General features: G+C 45.6%; 1 protein-coding gene across 2 annotated transcripts in view; it reads left to right on the top strand.

Annotated features, from left to right (window-relative positions):
• The window catches only part of ATR (ATR serine/threonine kinase), a 90,313-nt gene that overhangs the window by 39,017 nt on the left and 33,633 nt on the right, over positions 1–17,663 (top strand). For both annotated transcript variants that reach the window (XR_008628646.1, XM_055128704.1), the window contains exons 23-28: positions 1,364–1,477; positions 6,730–6,845; positions 11,558–11,678; positions 12,842–12,979; positions 14,476–14,686; positions 16,873–17,051. Coding sequence is in view for 1 of the 2 variants with exons in the window: in XM_055128704.1 (XP_054984679.1) it covers positions 1,364–1,477; positions 6,730–6,845; positions 11,558–11,678; positions 12,842–12,979; positions 14,476–14,686; positions 16,873–17,051 (879 nt within the window). In the remaining variant the exon portion in view is untranslated. The remainder of the gene's footprint in view (positions 1–1,363; positions 1,478–6,729; positions 6,846–11,557; positions 11,679–12,841; positions 12,980–14,475; positions 14,687–16,872; positions 17,052–17,663) is intronic.

Genomic DNA, 17,663 nt, shown 5'->3' with positions numbered 1-17,663 from the left:
GTGTGTCAGGGTGTGTCTCTTTCTTCCTTCCTCAGCTAGTAATCCACTTAAATAGTTATAGCAGATTTACTTCTAATATTTCTAGCAGTGTCATTCTGTATGAGCACAGTAAGAGATATAAACTTAAAGTTTGGTTCTTCTTGAGGACATTCAATATATATTCCAGACCACAGTCCTCAGGCCAGGTTAGTCTTCCTAACCCCAGCAGGGTCCTAGTCTCGTCGTTACTTTTGGATCATGACAGCATTTGTCTATGACCATGCTCTCAACTTATAGTTGAGTATTGTGGCGCTTTGACCTGGCCCATTTGTATGCCAGGGTAGCTCACAGCTTGCTCTGGGTCCATTCTGTCCCTCGTCAGGATCCTGCTTTTGGGGTACTAGGAACTAAGGGCAACTGAGTTGAGAAAGCAGATGCCCGGGAATAAATACTGTTGGAGTCAATCAGCTCCCAAGTTACAAAGCATAATATTAACTGTCTTCCTGTGTCCATACAGAAAGGACATTGCTCTAAGGTAAATTCCCTGCAGCAAGGCTAAAAGGACAAACCCCATATTATCCTACACATGCCTACAGGAATGTGGGAAATTCTGTTTACAAAAAATGGTAGAACTTTTTATGTATCAGTGTACCAGAAGAAGCTATATCAAAATTATTTCTTGGACTATCTCAAGTGACTAGGAGTTTACGGAATCTACAGAATACATATTCAGTATAGGAAGTATAATATAGATATAGATATAGATATAGATATATACACATACACACACACACATATATGCACTTTTTGTTACACACACACACACATATATGCACTTTTTGTTACACACACACACACACACACACACACACACACACACACACATATATGCACTTTTTGTTATAGTTGTTTTGTTTTTTTGGATCACACCCAGCAATGCACAGGGGTTACTCCTGGCTTTGCACTCAGGAACCACTCCTGGCAGTTCTCAAGGGGACTATATGGGATGCTGGGAATTGAACCCTTGTCGGCTGAATGCAAGGCAAACACCGTCCCCGCTGTACTATTGCTCCAGCCCCTATACATACACCTTTCTTAGAATTCAACAAAAATATGCAAATTGTAAGAGCTATGTAAACATTGTATCATTCCAATATACTTCATAAATAGGCTCAGAACCTTAGATTTGGCTTCCTAGCTAAATGGTTTGGTGTTGGTAATAAACTTGGTTCATACCTTCTTCCTTTTTCCTTTTCTAAGTTAAATTCACTTTGTTAAGTGAACTGTGTTAAGCAATTATGTTGATTTAACCACGAAAGAGATGATACAGCTTTTAAAAATTCACGTGAATGACCCTTGCTTTTTCCTTCTTTCCTTTGTTCAGACTGGAGTGGAAGATCCGAACTTCGCCTACGGGTTGCTGATGGAGCTTACACGAGCTTACCTCGCGTACGCGGATAACAGCCGGGCCCAGGATTCAGCTGCATATGCCATTCAGGTAGTCACGATTCAGAATGATGTGACTGTTATGCTTTGGAAAATTATATTTTGTTTCTCGTTTTTATTATCTAAGAAATAGAAGTTTATGGGGGAAAAATCGTATGAAAGGTGACCCTTTAAGGAGATTAATGTTTTCTTCATTAAAGGAAATCATATTAATTATGATATTCTGTAACATGAATCTCTTTTCTCTCTCTGTCTCTATCTCTCCCCTCCCCCATATGTGTGTGCGTTCTCGAGCATGCACACACTTTTGATTTGTTTTGTGTGTAAACACACAAAAAAGAGGGGGGGTGCAGCTGGCACAGGGCAGCAGGGCTCTAACTCTCCCGCCGCCCGAGTTCGGTAGTCTCCAGCCACTTCCCCCACCCTGGGGAGGTTGATGGCGATGATGAGGCAGGGGAAGGAAGGAACGATGATGAGGCAGGGGAAGGAAGGAACGAGGGCCAGGCTGGTTGATCTCAATTGCAGTTTATTCCATTCCCTTCTCCATTCTCCTCTGATTCTCCTCCTGCTTCTTCCTCCCGCATCCTACTTCATTCTCCTTCTCCTCTGGGTCTGGATCTCGATCTGGCTTCTCTAGATCTCGCACTGGGACTGGCCTGGGCCCCAGCCCACTCTCACAGCCTAGTTAAATCCCCCACCATGAGGGATTGGGGCTTACACATAGGTGTGGTCACAGTCAATAGGGGTAAAGTTCTTTCCCTCAGGGGATGCTTCTTCTAGGACAGATATTCTTTCAGCAGGACACCCACCCAAGAGTGGAATCCCATGGGTGTGTTTCTCCTCTCCTTGTCCAACTAACATATAAGTATTTGTAATATTAATCATTTTGTGTGGACATAGCAAGAGATACATTAAGCTTATAGAACTGCTCTCCTGGGGTCATCTTGATCTCAGACTAAAGTGCTCAGGCCAGATTAGTCTTTCCTATCCCTAGCAGGGTCCTAGTCTCGTCGTTGCTTTTGGATCATGACAGCATTTGTCCGTGACCAAGCTCTTAACTTATAGTTAAGCATCAGACACTTTGGCCAGGCCCATCTTGATGCCAGGGTAGCACATAACTCACCACTTGCCCTGGGTCCATCCCATCCCTCGTCAGGACCCTGCTTTTGGGGGTGCTAGGAAGTAAGGGCAGCTGAGGCTTAAGTCGAGAAAGCAAATGCCCGAGAGTGAATAATATTCGAAGCCAATTAAATCCCATGTTACAGAAGCATATTAACAACTGTCTTTCTTTGTCCATACAAAAAGGACATTGCTTTAAAGTAAACTATTCAAAAGACACAAGGAGAGAAGAAAGGCAATAATAACTTACGATACAAATTCACTGTCCTAGAAAGATCTGACCTTAAAATTAACAGAGTCTGATTAGGGGAAAGCCTGATTAACTGGTTGGGGAAGAGAGCATAGAAGTGGTTACAGGTAGACAAAGGAATGGGAGTGACTCAGTGACTCGGGAGCACTTTGATGGGTGTGACCCGATATACCTAAGCTCCTTGTGGCAAGGAGAACAGGACATCCCAATGTTGTCTTAAAATGTTTAGAGATTATTACCAGATAAGCCCAAACTCTGTGGCAAGGGAGAAGGGACAAACCAATGATATCCTACAGCTTTGGGGCCACACCTGGCAGGCCCCAGGGCTTACAGGAATCACTCCTGGGGTGCTTGGGGACCATATAGACTGTGGGGATCAAAACTGGGCCAGTTGCCGGTGGGGCAAGTGCCTTACCCACTGTACTACCTCACTGACCCCTGATTTTCTCTTCTAATGCGTGTCTTGGGTTGGGGATGTAGCTCAGCAATAACCTGTGTCAGGTCCTAGGTTTGATCCCCGTCACTGCAAAAAATAGTCCAGGGGCTGGGGTGATAGCACAGTGGGGAGGGCGTTTGCCTTGCATTTGGCCGACCCGGGTTCAATTCCCAGCATCTCATATGGTCCTCTGAGCACCACCATGAGTAATTCCTGAGTGTGGAGCTAGGAGTAACTCTGTGCATTGTGACCCAAAAAACAAAAGAAGTCCCTAATTTCCCATGTCAGTAATATATGTATGTAGTATGAACGTTATCTGGCACTCTGAAGTTGGGGTCAGTGTTTGCTTTCACAAAAAGTGATGTGCAGCAACAGCTTTCAACCCTGTACTCTGGCAAACAGGCCTGCATTGGAAAATCACCCTCACCACTGATTTAAAGAACACACTTTATTTTGGGGACTCCACACCAGGCTGTTTTCACTCAGGGCGCCCCAGAGGGGGACGGGTGAGAATCCCCCCCCCCCCCCGCCCCAAGGGACCCAGCCCTGGCAGCCGACCTCCACTACCCACCCACCGCCACACTCCAGGCCACTTTCCACATACTCCGGCCGAGTCTCATGCATGAATGAAGTCCCACAGAACATATTATAAGATACATTATAAGACACTCCCTACCTATTTTCCATAATTACCACACCATATTTGATGGAGTTCGGACAATAGGCAAAAAAGGCTTCATGGGGACTCACATCTTGACTTATAGCTTGGCTAAAATTAATATTATGTGCTGAAAAATTCATGCCATCATTCATACTTCCAAGGGGAGGAATATCTCCTGGTGAGATGCCCTGAAAGGGGTGGGGGGGAAAGCACTTGAGATACGTTTAACCCTACTTGAGCAGCAATTAAGTAATGCAATGCTTAATCTTTCCTAATGTGTCAGTTATCCCCGAATACTGAAGAATATATTGTTGGTTATGAACTTCTTTTTTCCCAGAGAGCCTGGCAAGCTACCGAGAGTATCCTGCCCACACGGGTAGAGCCTGGCAAGCTACCCGTGGCGTATTCGATATGCCAAAAACCAGTAATGATAGGTCTCATTCCCCTGGCCCTGCAAGAGCCTCCAATCGTTGAGAAAGACAAGTAAGGAGAGGCTGCTAAAATCTCAGGGCTGGGAGGAATATAGACGTTACTGGTGTGCACTCGAGTAAATCAACAATGACAGTGATACAATGATACAGTGATACTTTATTTTGGAACATTTGAGTGTCTATGTTAGTAATGTAAATATTTAGAAGTTGAAATGCATCGCAGAGTAAATGCAGTGTCTATAATCTGACAGACCTTTTAAAAAAAGTTTCAATTTATACTTCCTTGACTGCACGGCAGAGCCTGGCAAGCTACCCGTGCGTATTGGATATGCCAAAGACAGTAACAGTAAGTCTCACAATGAGAGATGTTACTGGTGCCCGCTCGAACAAATCGATGAGCAACGGGATGACAGTGACAGTGACTCCCTTGACTAACCTGTATCACCTGTCATCCTGTTGCTCATCGATTTGCTCGAGCAGGCGCCAGTAACGTTTCCATTCATCCCTGTGGAGTTCAGGGTCAGGGGAATGAGGCCCATTATTGTTACTGTTTTTGGCGTATCGAATACACCATGGGTAGCTTGCCAGGCTCTGCTGTGTGACATTCTACATCACTGTCTTCCGGGAGCTTTGTTTTATAGTCTCTGGATCTTGGCCGTTGATGAGATTACATTCAACTCAACATTCAGCAATGTAATGTTGACTGACCTACCTTTTAGAAACTTTTAAATAGCGCATGTGCTGCCTGAGCCCATGTGCTGCTTGCGCCCACGTGACTGAGCACATGCGGTGCCTGAGCACATGTGTCGCCCGCATCTCCCCTCTTGAGATGTGTACTTTCATACTTTTGTATCTAAAGCTCAGATACGTGTAGAGCTCTCTCCACCCTTGGAGAAGCCCGCCTTCTCTCCTGAGCAGTTAATCTTACTCTTCTCTCTCCCACTTATCCCTTCCTCCTTTCCTCAAAAAACCCTCTAAATAAAATCTGTTTACTTCAAAAAAAAAAAAACCTTTTAAATATCAGTTAATGTAATATAAAAAATACAATTTTATTTACATTTAATTATGAAAGTTTAACATTCTTTGTGAACTACTGTTTTGCCAATTTTCTCTAGATGATTTTGTCCATTTTTGTTAATATTTAAAGACACTTGGATATAATATATAATGAAAATTAGCCTTTTGCGTAATGCACTAATTTTTTTTTATTGCCTTTTCTGTTTTGTTTGGGGCCACACTGGTGACTCTAAGGGGTCACACCTGGCAGGTTAGGGGGCCGCTATGGCACACCAGGAATTGGAGCTGGGTCGGCTGCGTGCAAGGCGTGTCCTGCTGTATGACTGCTCTGGCCCTTGACTTTCTTCGTAATTTATTTTTTTAGTTAATTTTTTTTTAAATTAGGCTTGAAATTCATGGCAAGAAATCTAGATTTCAGATTTTTTTATTGTAGAGACATTTAAAGTGCAATCTAAATGCTATGGTCAAGAGAGTTTACTGCAATGCAGAGCTCGGGATTCTAGTGACTGGGCTCAGACAGAGAGGGGGCATGGGAAGCGGAGAAGCAGCACAGAAGGTGCCAGAACGGAGCCCGGAAATGAAGCCTTCCTTGGAAAAGGGAGTGATTCATTGGGTTCGCTCTGCCGAGAGGTGCAGTCATGTCAGGGTTCGGGTGGACCGTGCACTGTCATCACCTAGTGGATGTTTGGCCTCATCGAACAGTTTTGGTGCAGTGAAAAGTCTTACTAGAGCAATTTTAAAAATATATTGTGGAGGGACCAGAGAGAAAGTGCAGAGGTAAAGACGTTGGCATAGCACATAACTGTGACTGCATCCTTGGTTTGAATCCCCGCACCCCTTAAGGGTTCCTATGTCACCTGCTGTAGCCCCAAAACCAAAATAAAAAATAATACACAGTAGAGAGGAAATGGCACAAACTCCCTTGAAAAATGTGGTAGTACTGAAGAGGAAAGATGAGAATAAAAATAGTACATTTATATGTTGTTTGGGAACAATTCAGCGGACAGATGTAATAATGTAAGATAAATAATTTTCTATTGAGGTAACAGTTTTTATAGTTTTTGCCTGAATGTTATTTTCTTGTTTTCAGAATGTTAAGTCCAGTACTATCTTTTTATTTTACTGTCTTATATATCTTATGTACTATCTCATGTACATTGTATATTTAGGCTACGTTACGTTGAGATACTTCCACGGCTTTTTCACCTTGAGTAAATAACCAAGATGATTTTAGCACTGAGGCATATTTCCAAAACAGTCTCCCAACTCCACAGTGTTAAAATTCCATGTATTTTTCTGTGCAGTTATGATTATGCTATAGCATTTTATTGATAACTAGAGTTTTATCTGCTTCACTGTGTGTTTACAAATGTGAACTGTGTCCTTGTAGGAGTTGCTTTCTATTTATGGCTGTCGAGAAATGCAGAGTGACGGCCCAGGTTACCAGCTGTGGAGAAGGTTTCCGGAGCATGTGCGAGAAATACTGGAGCCTCATCTAAACACTAGGTCTGTAGACTCATTAAGACTATTTTCATGGGCACTGGTGGAGGGATGGGCACTCGACCATTGTATGACTGAAATGCAAGCACGAAAGTTTGTAAGTCTGTAACTGTACCTCACGGTGATTCACTAATAAAAATTTTTTTTAAAAAATGAAATAGGAAGCAAAAAACAACTATTTTCATAAAATTGTGTTTAACCTTATGAACCCAATGTTATTTGGGTATGACTTTTGAGGGGCATTCAAATATGTCCTAATGTTTGTTTGTCACCATGATTTATCGAGTTGATAGGTATAATGAACATGACTTAATTATTAGTTCAAAGCTAATCCTTGAGTCGTTACCAACCCAAGTTAGAGATTTCCAACCCCACTAATTTTCCTTCGTGAAGATATTTTCTCCCCCTGGTTAAAAGTATCTCCTCGGGGCCAGCAAGCCAGTACGGCTGTTCGATGCTCGCCTTGTCCACAGCCAGCCTGGTTCGATCCCCGGATCCCCAGATCCCCAGATCCCCAGATCCCCAGATCCCAGGCCCCAGGCGAGCCAGGAGTAACCCGTGAGTTCCGAGTCCGAAGTAAACCCTGAGCACAGCGGGGCATGTCCCCCAAACAAAAAGTATTTTCTAACTTAAAGTTTTAATAGTTTTGTTTGGACTGAAATACACAAAATTGAAATCCACAGGATTCTGAATTATTTTGTAGTTGGAAGCCACAACTTTAGATACTCTAAATAAAACAGGCTTAATAGATTTCTTAACTTGATAAATTACTTTTTCACATGTAGTACAGTAGCTAGGCTAGTAGCAAAATTGTTTATGAGCACTTTGTTTCAGACTTACTTGCTAGATGCCTATTTAGAAGCTTTTAAAATATATCACTTCCTTGAAAAATATTCAAAAATAATTTGGCGGGGACTAGAGAGAGAATCCAGTGGGTAGGATTCTTGCCTCGCACACAGCTGACCTGGGTCTAATCCCCAGCATCCCACTTGGTCCCTCGAGCACCGCTTGGAGTGGCCCCTGAGCATCACTGGGTGTGGCCCCAAAGTGAAACAGAAAGGCTCTTTAGGGTAAAGCCGAAGCTGCATTAAAGTGTGGCTTTTCTTTCCAGAAGGTGTGTTCCGGTTGTTGACTGTGTGGCACGGTGTGTAACTCAGACGTGCGCCGCAGTGATTGGCCTGGGGCCGCTCCCGTGCAGTGTCGGGATGAGTCCCGCCTTCATGGGAGCTGCCCTCGGCCCTAGTGCTTGCTGTGCCCATCCTCTATTGGGACGCACACAGCTGCTCAGGATTCCAGCTCTAGGGGAACCTTTATTGCCCTCGGCATCACATCGGCCCGACTTTGGGCCTCAATAGCTTTCGGGGTTTTGCCAGTTACTTGATGCTTTAAAATCTCTTTTTTCTTTTCTTTTCTTTTTTTTTCTTGAAGATACAGATATATTTTACTTATTTTGTAAGATCGTTACTAGGAATGGAGAAGATGATATGGAAAGTAGGTGAGCAGAGTACTTAGCTTTTCATTGGCACTCAGTGATACAAAGTTTACTCAGTCCCATCTTTGGGGTTTTCTGTGTGTTTGTTTGGTTTCAGGCCACACCTGATGGTGCTCAGGGATCACTCCTGGCAGTGCTCGGGGGACCACATGGGATGAGGGGATCACAGCTGGGTTGGCCACCGCAGGAAAGCCCCTCGCTCTCTGTACTATCTCTCCAACCCCCCCCTTTTTTTTTGTCTTATTATTTTGAATAAATTCCTTGCTTTTTTAAATCTTTTTTTTCTTTTTGGGTCACATCTGGCGATGCACAGGGGTTACTCCTGGCTCTGCACTCAGGAATTACTCCTGGCGGTGCTCAGGGGACCATATGGGATGCTGGGGATCGAACCCGGATCGGCCACGTGCAAGGCAAACGCCCTACCCGCTGTGCTATTGCTCTAGCCCCCTAAATTCCTTGCTTTTCTTGAAAGCCTGTACAGTAGCTATTATGTATTTTATAAGTCAAAGTTAACATCTACCTTCGTAGTACTTCATTTAGTATTTCATAAGACTCCAACATATTTTGCCTGCTTTTTATTTTTTATAAAAAGACATTTAGGTCATCATTTATAAGTGTGATATTAGCAAGACAAGAATTCTTAGAATCTTTCAACATTTTTGTCAGACAACTTGGAGTATTGTAGTAAGTCCCTGCAATGGTGGAAATTAGATTTATTTCCGTAGCATCTGCTCATTAAGATGCTGCCTTGTTAAAATAAGGTATCATTAGCAAACACTATTATCAAATTGACCCACTTTTGTATGAAACAACCAGATAATAAAATAGCTAATAGTGGGATCAATTTTCTACTTTGGAAAGCTTGATACTTGCCCCAGAGGGCTGTGAGAAATAAAGAGTTTTTGGAAAGCATAACTTTGTTTTTCCTGCCCTAAATTAAAGTTATATTCCTATACTCTTCAGTTTTATTTTAATTGGGCTCTTTATGTACAGTCAGGAAATCTGAGATTCGTTTTTTTAGAATTAGATGATCAGCAGTTCAGAGTTGCCAGAGAAGTTCTTTTAGGAGAAAACAGGAGGGTATGGTTCACACCAGCCCTTTGCCTGAATAGCAGTAGTCTTCTACATTCACCGTAAATTCTGGTGTATGTACAGCGAATCATAGTCATGGCAGTCCCAAGTTATGGAGGTTAACTGAGTGGCTATTAGATTTTTCAAGTTCCAGAAACTGAAGACCTGTTTGCTGAGGACCTTGAATATAGGACACTCGTTGTATTTGTCATTTCCTGGCCTTATACTGGAGATGAGAAGGAAGGCCACCCTCCCCCAGAAGTGCTCTTCACCTGCAGCTGTAGAAGCAGATCTACTGAATGGCAGAGGATCCTGTGGAAGTCGGGGGGTGGCTACCGGGGCGGGCCCTGGGGGGACTCCAGGGTGGGAGCCGCGCCTGCTGGGGGCTTAGACCCACAGGGATGAGCGCTTTCTCGGGACTGGTGAGACAGGGCAGCAGGGAAGATGCTTGCCTGGCACGTGGCCGGTCCAGGTGCCACCTGACATCCCTATGTCCCCCAAGAACCTGCAGGAGTGACCCTGAGCACAGCCAGGACTGAGCCCTGAGCACTGCTGGGTATGGCGCCCAAACCAGCGAGCTGCCCCCGCCTCCCCTGACAGAAGCGAGAGCTCTTTCTTTGCTGTAGACGAAGATAAAATTGATGGCTGCATGTCAGCCAAGTTTACATATTTTTTTTTTGGGTCAAACCCAGCGATGCACAGGGGTCACTCCTGGCTCATGCACCCAGGAATTGCTCCTGGCGGTGCTCAGGGGACCATATGGGATGCTGGGATTTGAACCCGGGTCAGCCATGTGCAAGGCAAACGCCCTACCCACTGTGCTATCACTCCAGCCCCAAGTTTACCTATTTAATTCGGGAAAGCATTGGTTTTTCTTTATCTCCACAAAGTAAGACGTATTAAATTATTGGCTGAGTTGCACGAGGATTTGTATGGTGTTATGAGGAATGTGTTTGGATCTGAACTTGTCGTTGTGGGACACAGAGTAGATCCATTCCGGAAAGCTGAAGGGTTTCTGAGCAGCCTTTGGAAGGAGAAGACTGCGGACATGGGGCGGAGCAATAATACAGCGAGTAGGGTGCCTGTCTTGCATGGGGCTCAGTCCCCGGCACCCCAGAGACCCCCTGAGCCCGGCCAGGAGTGATCCCGCCCCACTGATCCAGGAGCCAGCCCTGAAACAGTCAGGCCCAAAACCAAAGACTAAGAATATAAAATTATCCTAATCTCAGAGGTTGAGTGACTTTCCAGCCTGAGTGTCGTAGCCTGGCTGTCATTTTAGTGAGAACGTTTGGGTTGGTGTGAGGTTGGGAGGTTGGCGGATGCGCTGCTGTCCCAGATGACGGGCTGTGGAGTAGGTAGAGTCTCACAGGGAGGGGGCCTGGAATGGGGGCCACACTGGCGGCCGGTGGGCCCGGGAAGGGGGGGCGTGTAGTGTGGGGGGGGTTAGTTGGGTTGAGGGAAGGAGATCTCAGAGAGAAAAGTTAACTTCACGGGGTGAAAGGGCAGGAAGCTTAGAAAGCTAAGGAAGGTAAAGTAAAGTGTTTAAATTATTCCCCGTGGATACAAGTTTCCTTGTCAGACAAGGGAGTCCTGGTAAATAGGGAAGGAAATCAGCCCTGGCACGTTTTGAGTCGCAGTCACTCGTAGTAGGACTTTGAGAGGAAGGAAACACCGGGTGATTCGGTGAAGGTGACCGTCCAGTGCGTGGACGCTCGGAGGAGAGGGTCATGTGCTTGGGTGACTGAATTTCACAGGAACAAATCAAATAAGTCATACAAGAACGAACTGGAATGCGGGGACAGGGTCCCGGAGGGGAGGTGACAGGCCCGGGCCCCGGGTAGTGCTTGCCTGCGCGTGCCTTCTGGAGGGTACTGGAAAGTATTTCTCCCTCTCTTTCTTTTTCATATTGGGTTTTGCTTGCAGCCCGCACTGCCCGTGGGCTTGGGGCAGTTCCTGGGCTTGCTCTGGGCCTGCAGCGGGTGCGGCCACTTTGCCTGGGCTCTCTGCCCGGCGGGAAAGTAGCTGGGGGGAGACTTGGTGACAGCGCGGCTGAGGGCTTAGTGTCGGCTCTTAGCTGTCGTCTCTGCTTACTGGCGACCTTAACCGGTGAATACCTATTCGCGTATCTTCAATAAACACATCTTCCCAATTGCAGGTATAAGAGCTCTCAGAAGTCTACAGACTGGTCCGGAGTGAAGAAGCCCATTTTCCTAAGTAAATTAGGGAACCACTTTGCCGAGTGGTCGGCGTCGTGGGCAGGTTACCTCATAACGAAGGTGAGAGAGCTCTGTTCAGAACCTGCTGCCTCGGAACCCAGAACACCGGGCCACACGACACAGAGCGGGCACGGGGACGTTCGTGATGCCGCAGAATCGTTACTAGTAGACAGAAATGATCTCTCTGTTGTTACTAATAGCAGCTTCTGGAAAAGAAGGGAATTATTTTATCGATTATGGCATTACTGTGTTTGTCAAGTGTCTCCTACATTATGTCTGTTTTACATGGCGAGACAATGGACTTTCAAAGGGTGTAAGTGTCGGCCCTGGCTGAGGCCAGGAGGTCGCCAGAGCTGTGGGTTTCAGGCAGGAGCCTAGAGAAATGCCTTTCAGTGGTCCGTAAGCCGTTCCACAGTTTGGGAAATGGGATGGTCAGTTCATGAGAAACATCTGGAAATAAATGAAAGAATGTAATTTTTTAAAAAAAATTTATATTAGTGAAAAATATTTTTTCTTCAGTGGCTACTTCAAAAAGGGGACCCATCTAAACTCTCTCCAAAATAAAAATGATCTTTAAAATAAAATTTTATTTAAAATGAATGAGATATTTCTGATGTGAGATTTCAACTGCATGAAATGATAACTGTGTTCTAAGAAAATGTTTAAGGCATATTGGAATTCACTTTAATTTTTAATTCACATTTGTTAATTATTGCTAGACCATGTATAATCATACCTGATAATTTTAAGAACTTTTTTTTTTACTGAACATACAACGTGACATGTAGAGTACCGTTAAAGTAATGACTCCCAGTCTATCTAGAATTTTTTAGTTATTTTAAGTGAAATACTTAATTCTGAAGAAGGAAAAAGCCTTTAACATTTTATAAGAGAACAAGGATGTTAATAAACAGAACAGTAGAATTTTGAACTGACCTCAAGCAATTTAATTTCTATTTATCAGAACCTGATCTCTGATGTGCAGTAGTGTAGTTAAGAAGGTTAGTCTAGCAGAGCACGAGCATTCTGGGTGACTGTCTGGGGGATGGTCCGTGCTCGGGGCTGGGCTCTGTGGGCCCTCCTGGGTGCTGCCTCCGGGGCTACCTCAGTGCTGACCCGGAAGCCTCATGGCCGTGTGAGGGAAGACCCTGCACGTGTCGGTTCTGCCGTGGATCAGGCAGTTTGGAAAACCCCTCACGCCCGTCACCCGCTCGCCATGACAGGTCCGGCATGACCTCGCCAGTAAGATCTTCACCTGCTGCAGCATCATGATGAAGCATGACTTCAAGGTGACCATCTACCTCCTCCCGCACATCCTCGTGTACGTGCTGCTGGGCTGCAGCCAGGAAGATCAGCAGGAGGTGAGAGGTCGTTTCCTTTGTTGTTCAAATGTTTGTGCATCGTTACTCGTCATTTCTAGGATTCCAAAGGCTTGGAGGTAGCAGGAAACGTGCATCTCTCTACGTGTGCATTTACAAAATCTAAAATCTACTTTTTTTTTTTTTAATTGAATCACCCTGAGATGGTCACAAGCTTTCATGTTTGGTTTACAATCTCACAATGATCAAACACCCATCCCTCCACCAGTGCACATTTCCCACCACCAATATCCCGGGTACACCCCCCCTTTCCCACCCTCCCCATGCCTCCATGGCAGACAATATTCCCCATACTCTCTCTATACTTTTGAGCATTATAGCTTGCAACACAGACACTGAGAGATCATCGTGTTTGGTCCATTATCTACTTTGAGCACACATCTCCCATCCTAATTGGTTCCTCCAGCCATCATTTTCTTAGTGATCCCTTCTCTATTCCATCTGCCTTCTCCCCTCCGCTCATGAAGCAGGCTTCCAGCTATGGGGCAATCCCCCTGGCCCTTGTATCTACTTCCTTGGGTGTCAGCCTCATGGGATGCTACTCTATACTCCACAGATGAGTGCAGTCCCTCTATGTCTGTCCCTTGCTTTCTGACTCATTTCACTCAGCGTGACACTTTCCAAGACCTGCTGTCTGTCCAGAAAGCCACTAAGCTCAGTGTGGAACATTGAGCTGCGTCACACTAGACTCGGCGGAGCTGTGAGCCAGCCCTGCAGGCTGGAGTGTCAGCTTCCGTGCAGAGGCCCGAGGCAGGTTTGATCCTGGGCCCCCGGGGGTACCCGAGCACCGCTGGGAGGGAGCCGGGCCCCAGGCAGGCCTGTACCAGCACCCGCAAGACCAGGGCCCCAGACCCAGCAGCAAGAATTATGGATCCTTGAGGTGTCTCAAGTTTATGTAACTGTTTTGAAAATTTTACTTTATTTTCTCTCTCTGAGTTTCTCTGACTTCTCAGGGGTTCGTCAGAAACTGCTGCTGAGGTTCTGAGTGTGCCTTCCCGTCTGAGCCCCTGCACCCCACTCACGGAGCCACGTTAGGTCCCTGGCGTCCCCCCAGATTCCTGTTAATTGGCATCATTGTTGTGCTGATCTAAAAGTCAAGCTATGTTAAGTGCAAATGTACCCTTTGGCTACTGTTTCTGATCGGACATCCCCAAGGTCATCACTGTAACTAATCTGTCAGGATACCTCCAGACCCTCTACTGTAAATGCAGTTGATTCTGTTTTTCTCATGTTGGAATTCTTGTTGTACTCTGTATAAAAAGCCTTTCATCAGTTACCCTGAAGTTTTTACAGATGTGAAATACTGTTTGAATATTAAAACAATTATAGTACATTAATGTTTAGATTATTATTTTAGAGGAACGTTACAAGGAGGATAGTTTATTACCAATTTATGGCAGAAATTGTTTTTCCTTTTGAAAGAAAGTATTGCCTTAAAATGCCTGGTCCTACGTGTCAGGTAACAGGGAGTTCTTTAGGTTTATGCAGAAATGATGGCAGTTCTCAAGCATGACGACGAGCGTGCCCTGCCCGCGCAGGACAGCGCCTCGGACCTGTGCCAGCTCAGCACCCAGACTGTCTTCTCCATGCTCGACCACCTCGCGCAGTGGGCCCGGCACAGATGCCAGGCTCTCAATGCCGAGAAGTTCCCACACAGTAAATCCAACAGAGATAAAGTGCACACGATGGGTAAGTCGTATCTTTTGTTTTCTTCTTTGAATAATCACTTAGCTCGGGGCTGGAGCACCAGCACAGCGGGGAGGGCATTCGCCTTGCACTCGGCCAACCCGGCTTTGATTCCCAGCATCCCATAGGGTCCCCTGAGCACCGCCAGGGGTGATTCCTGAGTGCAGAGCCAGGAGTGACCCCTCAGCATCGCCGGGTGTGACCCAAAAAGCAAAAATAATAATAATAATCACTTAGCTCTTTCCTGCATAATTTTATAATTTAAGTATTAACTTTAAATAACCTGTTTTCTTACATACCTATATGTATATGTGTAGATATAAGTGTATATCTACGTATATTTTTAGGTGGGTTAGAGTGTGGTTTGGGCTCCTCCTGGCGCCATGCTCCAGCCTCACTGCCGTGTGGCCTGGGTCGGGCTGGCACTGGCTGTGTGTGCAGGTCAGGACCTCAGAGCTTGAGCGGCAGTCCGGCCTGTGCCCCTGACCTTGAGCACTTCCTGACGGTTTGTCAGCAGCTGCCCCTTGTTCGTACGCCAATTCCAACAAGTACTGGTTTTAAGTATAATGGTTACTTTTCTAAAAATGATGTTACTTACAGTTATCTGGATTCCCCCCCCCCCTCTGGAATATGTTCGTTTATTTTCTTTCAACTTTTAAATGATTCTATTTCTTCATAGTACCACTAAATATTTCTACTAGTATCTCAATGAGAATCCTAGTTCTAAAGAATAGCAGTTGGGGCTAGAGAGATAATGTAGGGGTTGAGGCACTTGCCTTTCATGTGGCTGACGTTGATTTGGTCCCCTAAGCCAGGGCTGACACCAGAGCCCAGAGAGGAATAGCCCATGGCCCAGGCCAGGGGTGGTCCAGACTCCCCTCTCCCACCCACGCACCATTTGAATGGTGCAAAAGCAAAGTACCTCTAGTATCCCTCATCATTTGAAGCGACTCCCAAATTTTTATGGAAATAAGAGATCTCATGAGTATAAAATACTGTTTAATATTAAATTTTTAATTAAAATTTTAATTTTTAGTATTTAAAATTTTTAAGTAAAATGAAAGCTACTTATATAATTTCTACTAGATGGACTTTCTGTTTTAATTTTGAAGTCATTTTTCTTTTGGTGCAGCATGTTATAATGGGTTATTAAGATTTATGTTTTACATAAGAATTTGTATATGCACAGTCCTCAGATGACTCAGGTGCATGCTTTGCTCGGGGGCGTGGGTTTGGTCATGGGCACTGCATCTCACTGACCTTACGCAGGCGTGAGTAACCCAGAACCAAAATAAAAAAGAAGTGTCTAACTTATATATGTCTTGGACTCTTGAAAACTATTACCCTGGTATCCTTTAAGCTTACTTCCAAGACACTTTAATTTCCGTTGATATTGGATAGCACTGTCGTCCTGTTGCTCATCGATTTGCTCGAGCGGGCACCAGTAACGTTTTCCATCATGAGACTTGTTACTGTTTTTGGCATATCGAATACACCACGGGGAGCTTGCCAGGCTCTGCCGTGCGGGCAGGATACTCTCGGTAGCTTGTCGGCTCTCTGAGAGGGAGAAAGGAATTGTTATTTTTAGTTACTATAAATGGTAGCACAGAAAAAATAGATTATTGACAAAGAATTGCAAATCTTGCGACCGGAGCAATATTACAGCAAGTAAGGCATTTGCTTGGCATGTGACCAACCTGGATTTGACCCCTTGCACCCCATGTGGTAGGTACCCTGAGCTCCTGCGAGCAGCAGTCCCAAAGTCAGGACTAAGCTCGGGAGTACTGCCCAATGTAGTCAAAAATCTTGAAACTAAGAAGTTTGAAGTGTGCTTTCTTCCTGCTGGCTATACTGTCACTTTTTTATAAGTAATAATAATAAAGAATTCATCTTTTTAGTCTCCTGTATCTTTGTCTTTTCAATACTCAGTCTAGATTTACATTTGTTAAGCAGTAATATTGTAAGGGCGGCTGGGTAGATGTTTCCTTCCCTTTTATCGACGAGGGACGAAACTCAGTGTAGGTGGTCTCCAGGGTGAGTAGGTGGTGGGGACGGGGTAGAACCCTCCGAGGTCACTCTATATGGACCCCAGTACGGGTCAAGGCAGGAAATAGACGGAGCGTCGAGTTACACGGACTCCTGGTCACCTTCTCTGACTGTCTCTGACGGCTCAACCCTCTTTCCCCTAGTGTCCACTGCAGACCACGCGGACTCGCAGAGTGTGACTCGCTTTCTGGACCTCATCCCGCAGGACGCCCTGGCCGTGGCCTCCTTCCGCTCCAAGGCGTACACGCGAGCGGTGATGCACTTTGAGTCGTTTATCACAGAGAAGAAGCAAAATATTCAAGAGCACCTTGGATTTTTACAGGTGTGAGATGAGTCCACGCAACTTACCCGTGATGTTGTGTATGCCAGGCCTTTTAAGTTTTTATTGTTAATTTTATTGAGCTGTTTACTGAATGCTCTGGGTGCTAAGTAGGTACTGGCTCTCAACTCCTTTGAAGCTGAAAATGAAGAGGAATGGGTACATAGCAGCTTGGTGAAATACTGAAGGGAGTAGTGGGAGTGCGCCCTGGGGAAGCACAGTGCCTCCCGAGCGGGCGGGGTGGCTGAGTGGGGAAAGCGTGAAAGTGAAAGTGGTGAAAGCCCTTCCTTCACTTGCAGGAAGGGCTCTGGGCGATGCCGTCTGCATGGGCCCTGACGATTGAATGGTACCAGCTGAGTGGTGAAAGCGGGCCCCAGGCCCCTGAGCAGGGCCGTCGCTGTCTCCTGCAGGGCCAGCTTTGTGTGTGTGTTTGGGGGCTACGCTCAGTGATGCTCAGGGGCAACTCCTGACTCCTGGTGGTGCTCGGGGGACCACCAGGGTGCCAAGGATCGAACCCCGGTGAGCCACGTGCAAGGCAAACACCCTCCTCGCTTCTCCACCCCCCTTTGCAGCCAGTCTTTCGAGAATGTTCCGTCTTCCCTTTTCTCAGTTATT

Source organism: Sorex araneus, chromosome 2, assembly GCF_027595985.1.
Source record: "Sorex araneus isolate mSorAra2 chromosome 2, mSorAra2.pri, whole genome shotgun sequence".
NCBI classification, from domain to species: Eukaryota; Metazoa; Chordata; class Mammalia; order Eulipotyphla; family Soricidae; genus Sorex; species Sorex araneus.
Note: the sequence above shows the minus strand (reverse complement) of the source record. Positions and strands in the feature narration are given on the sequence as shown.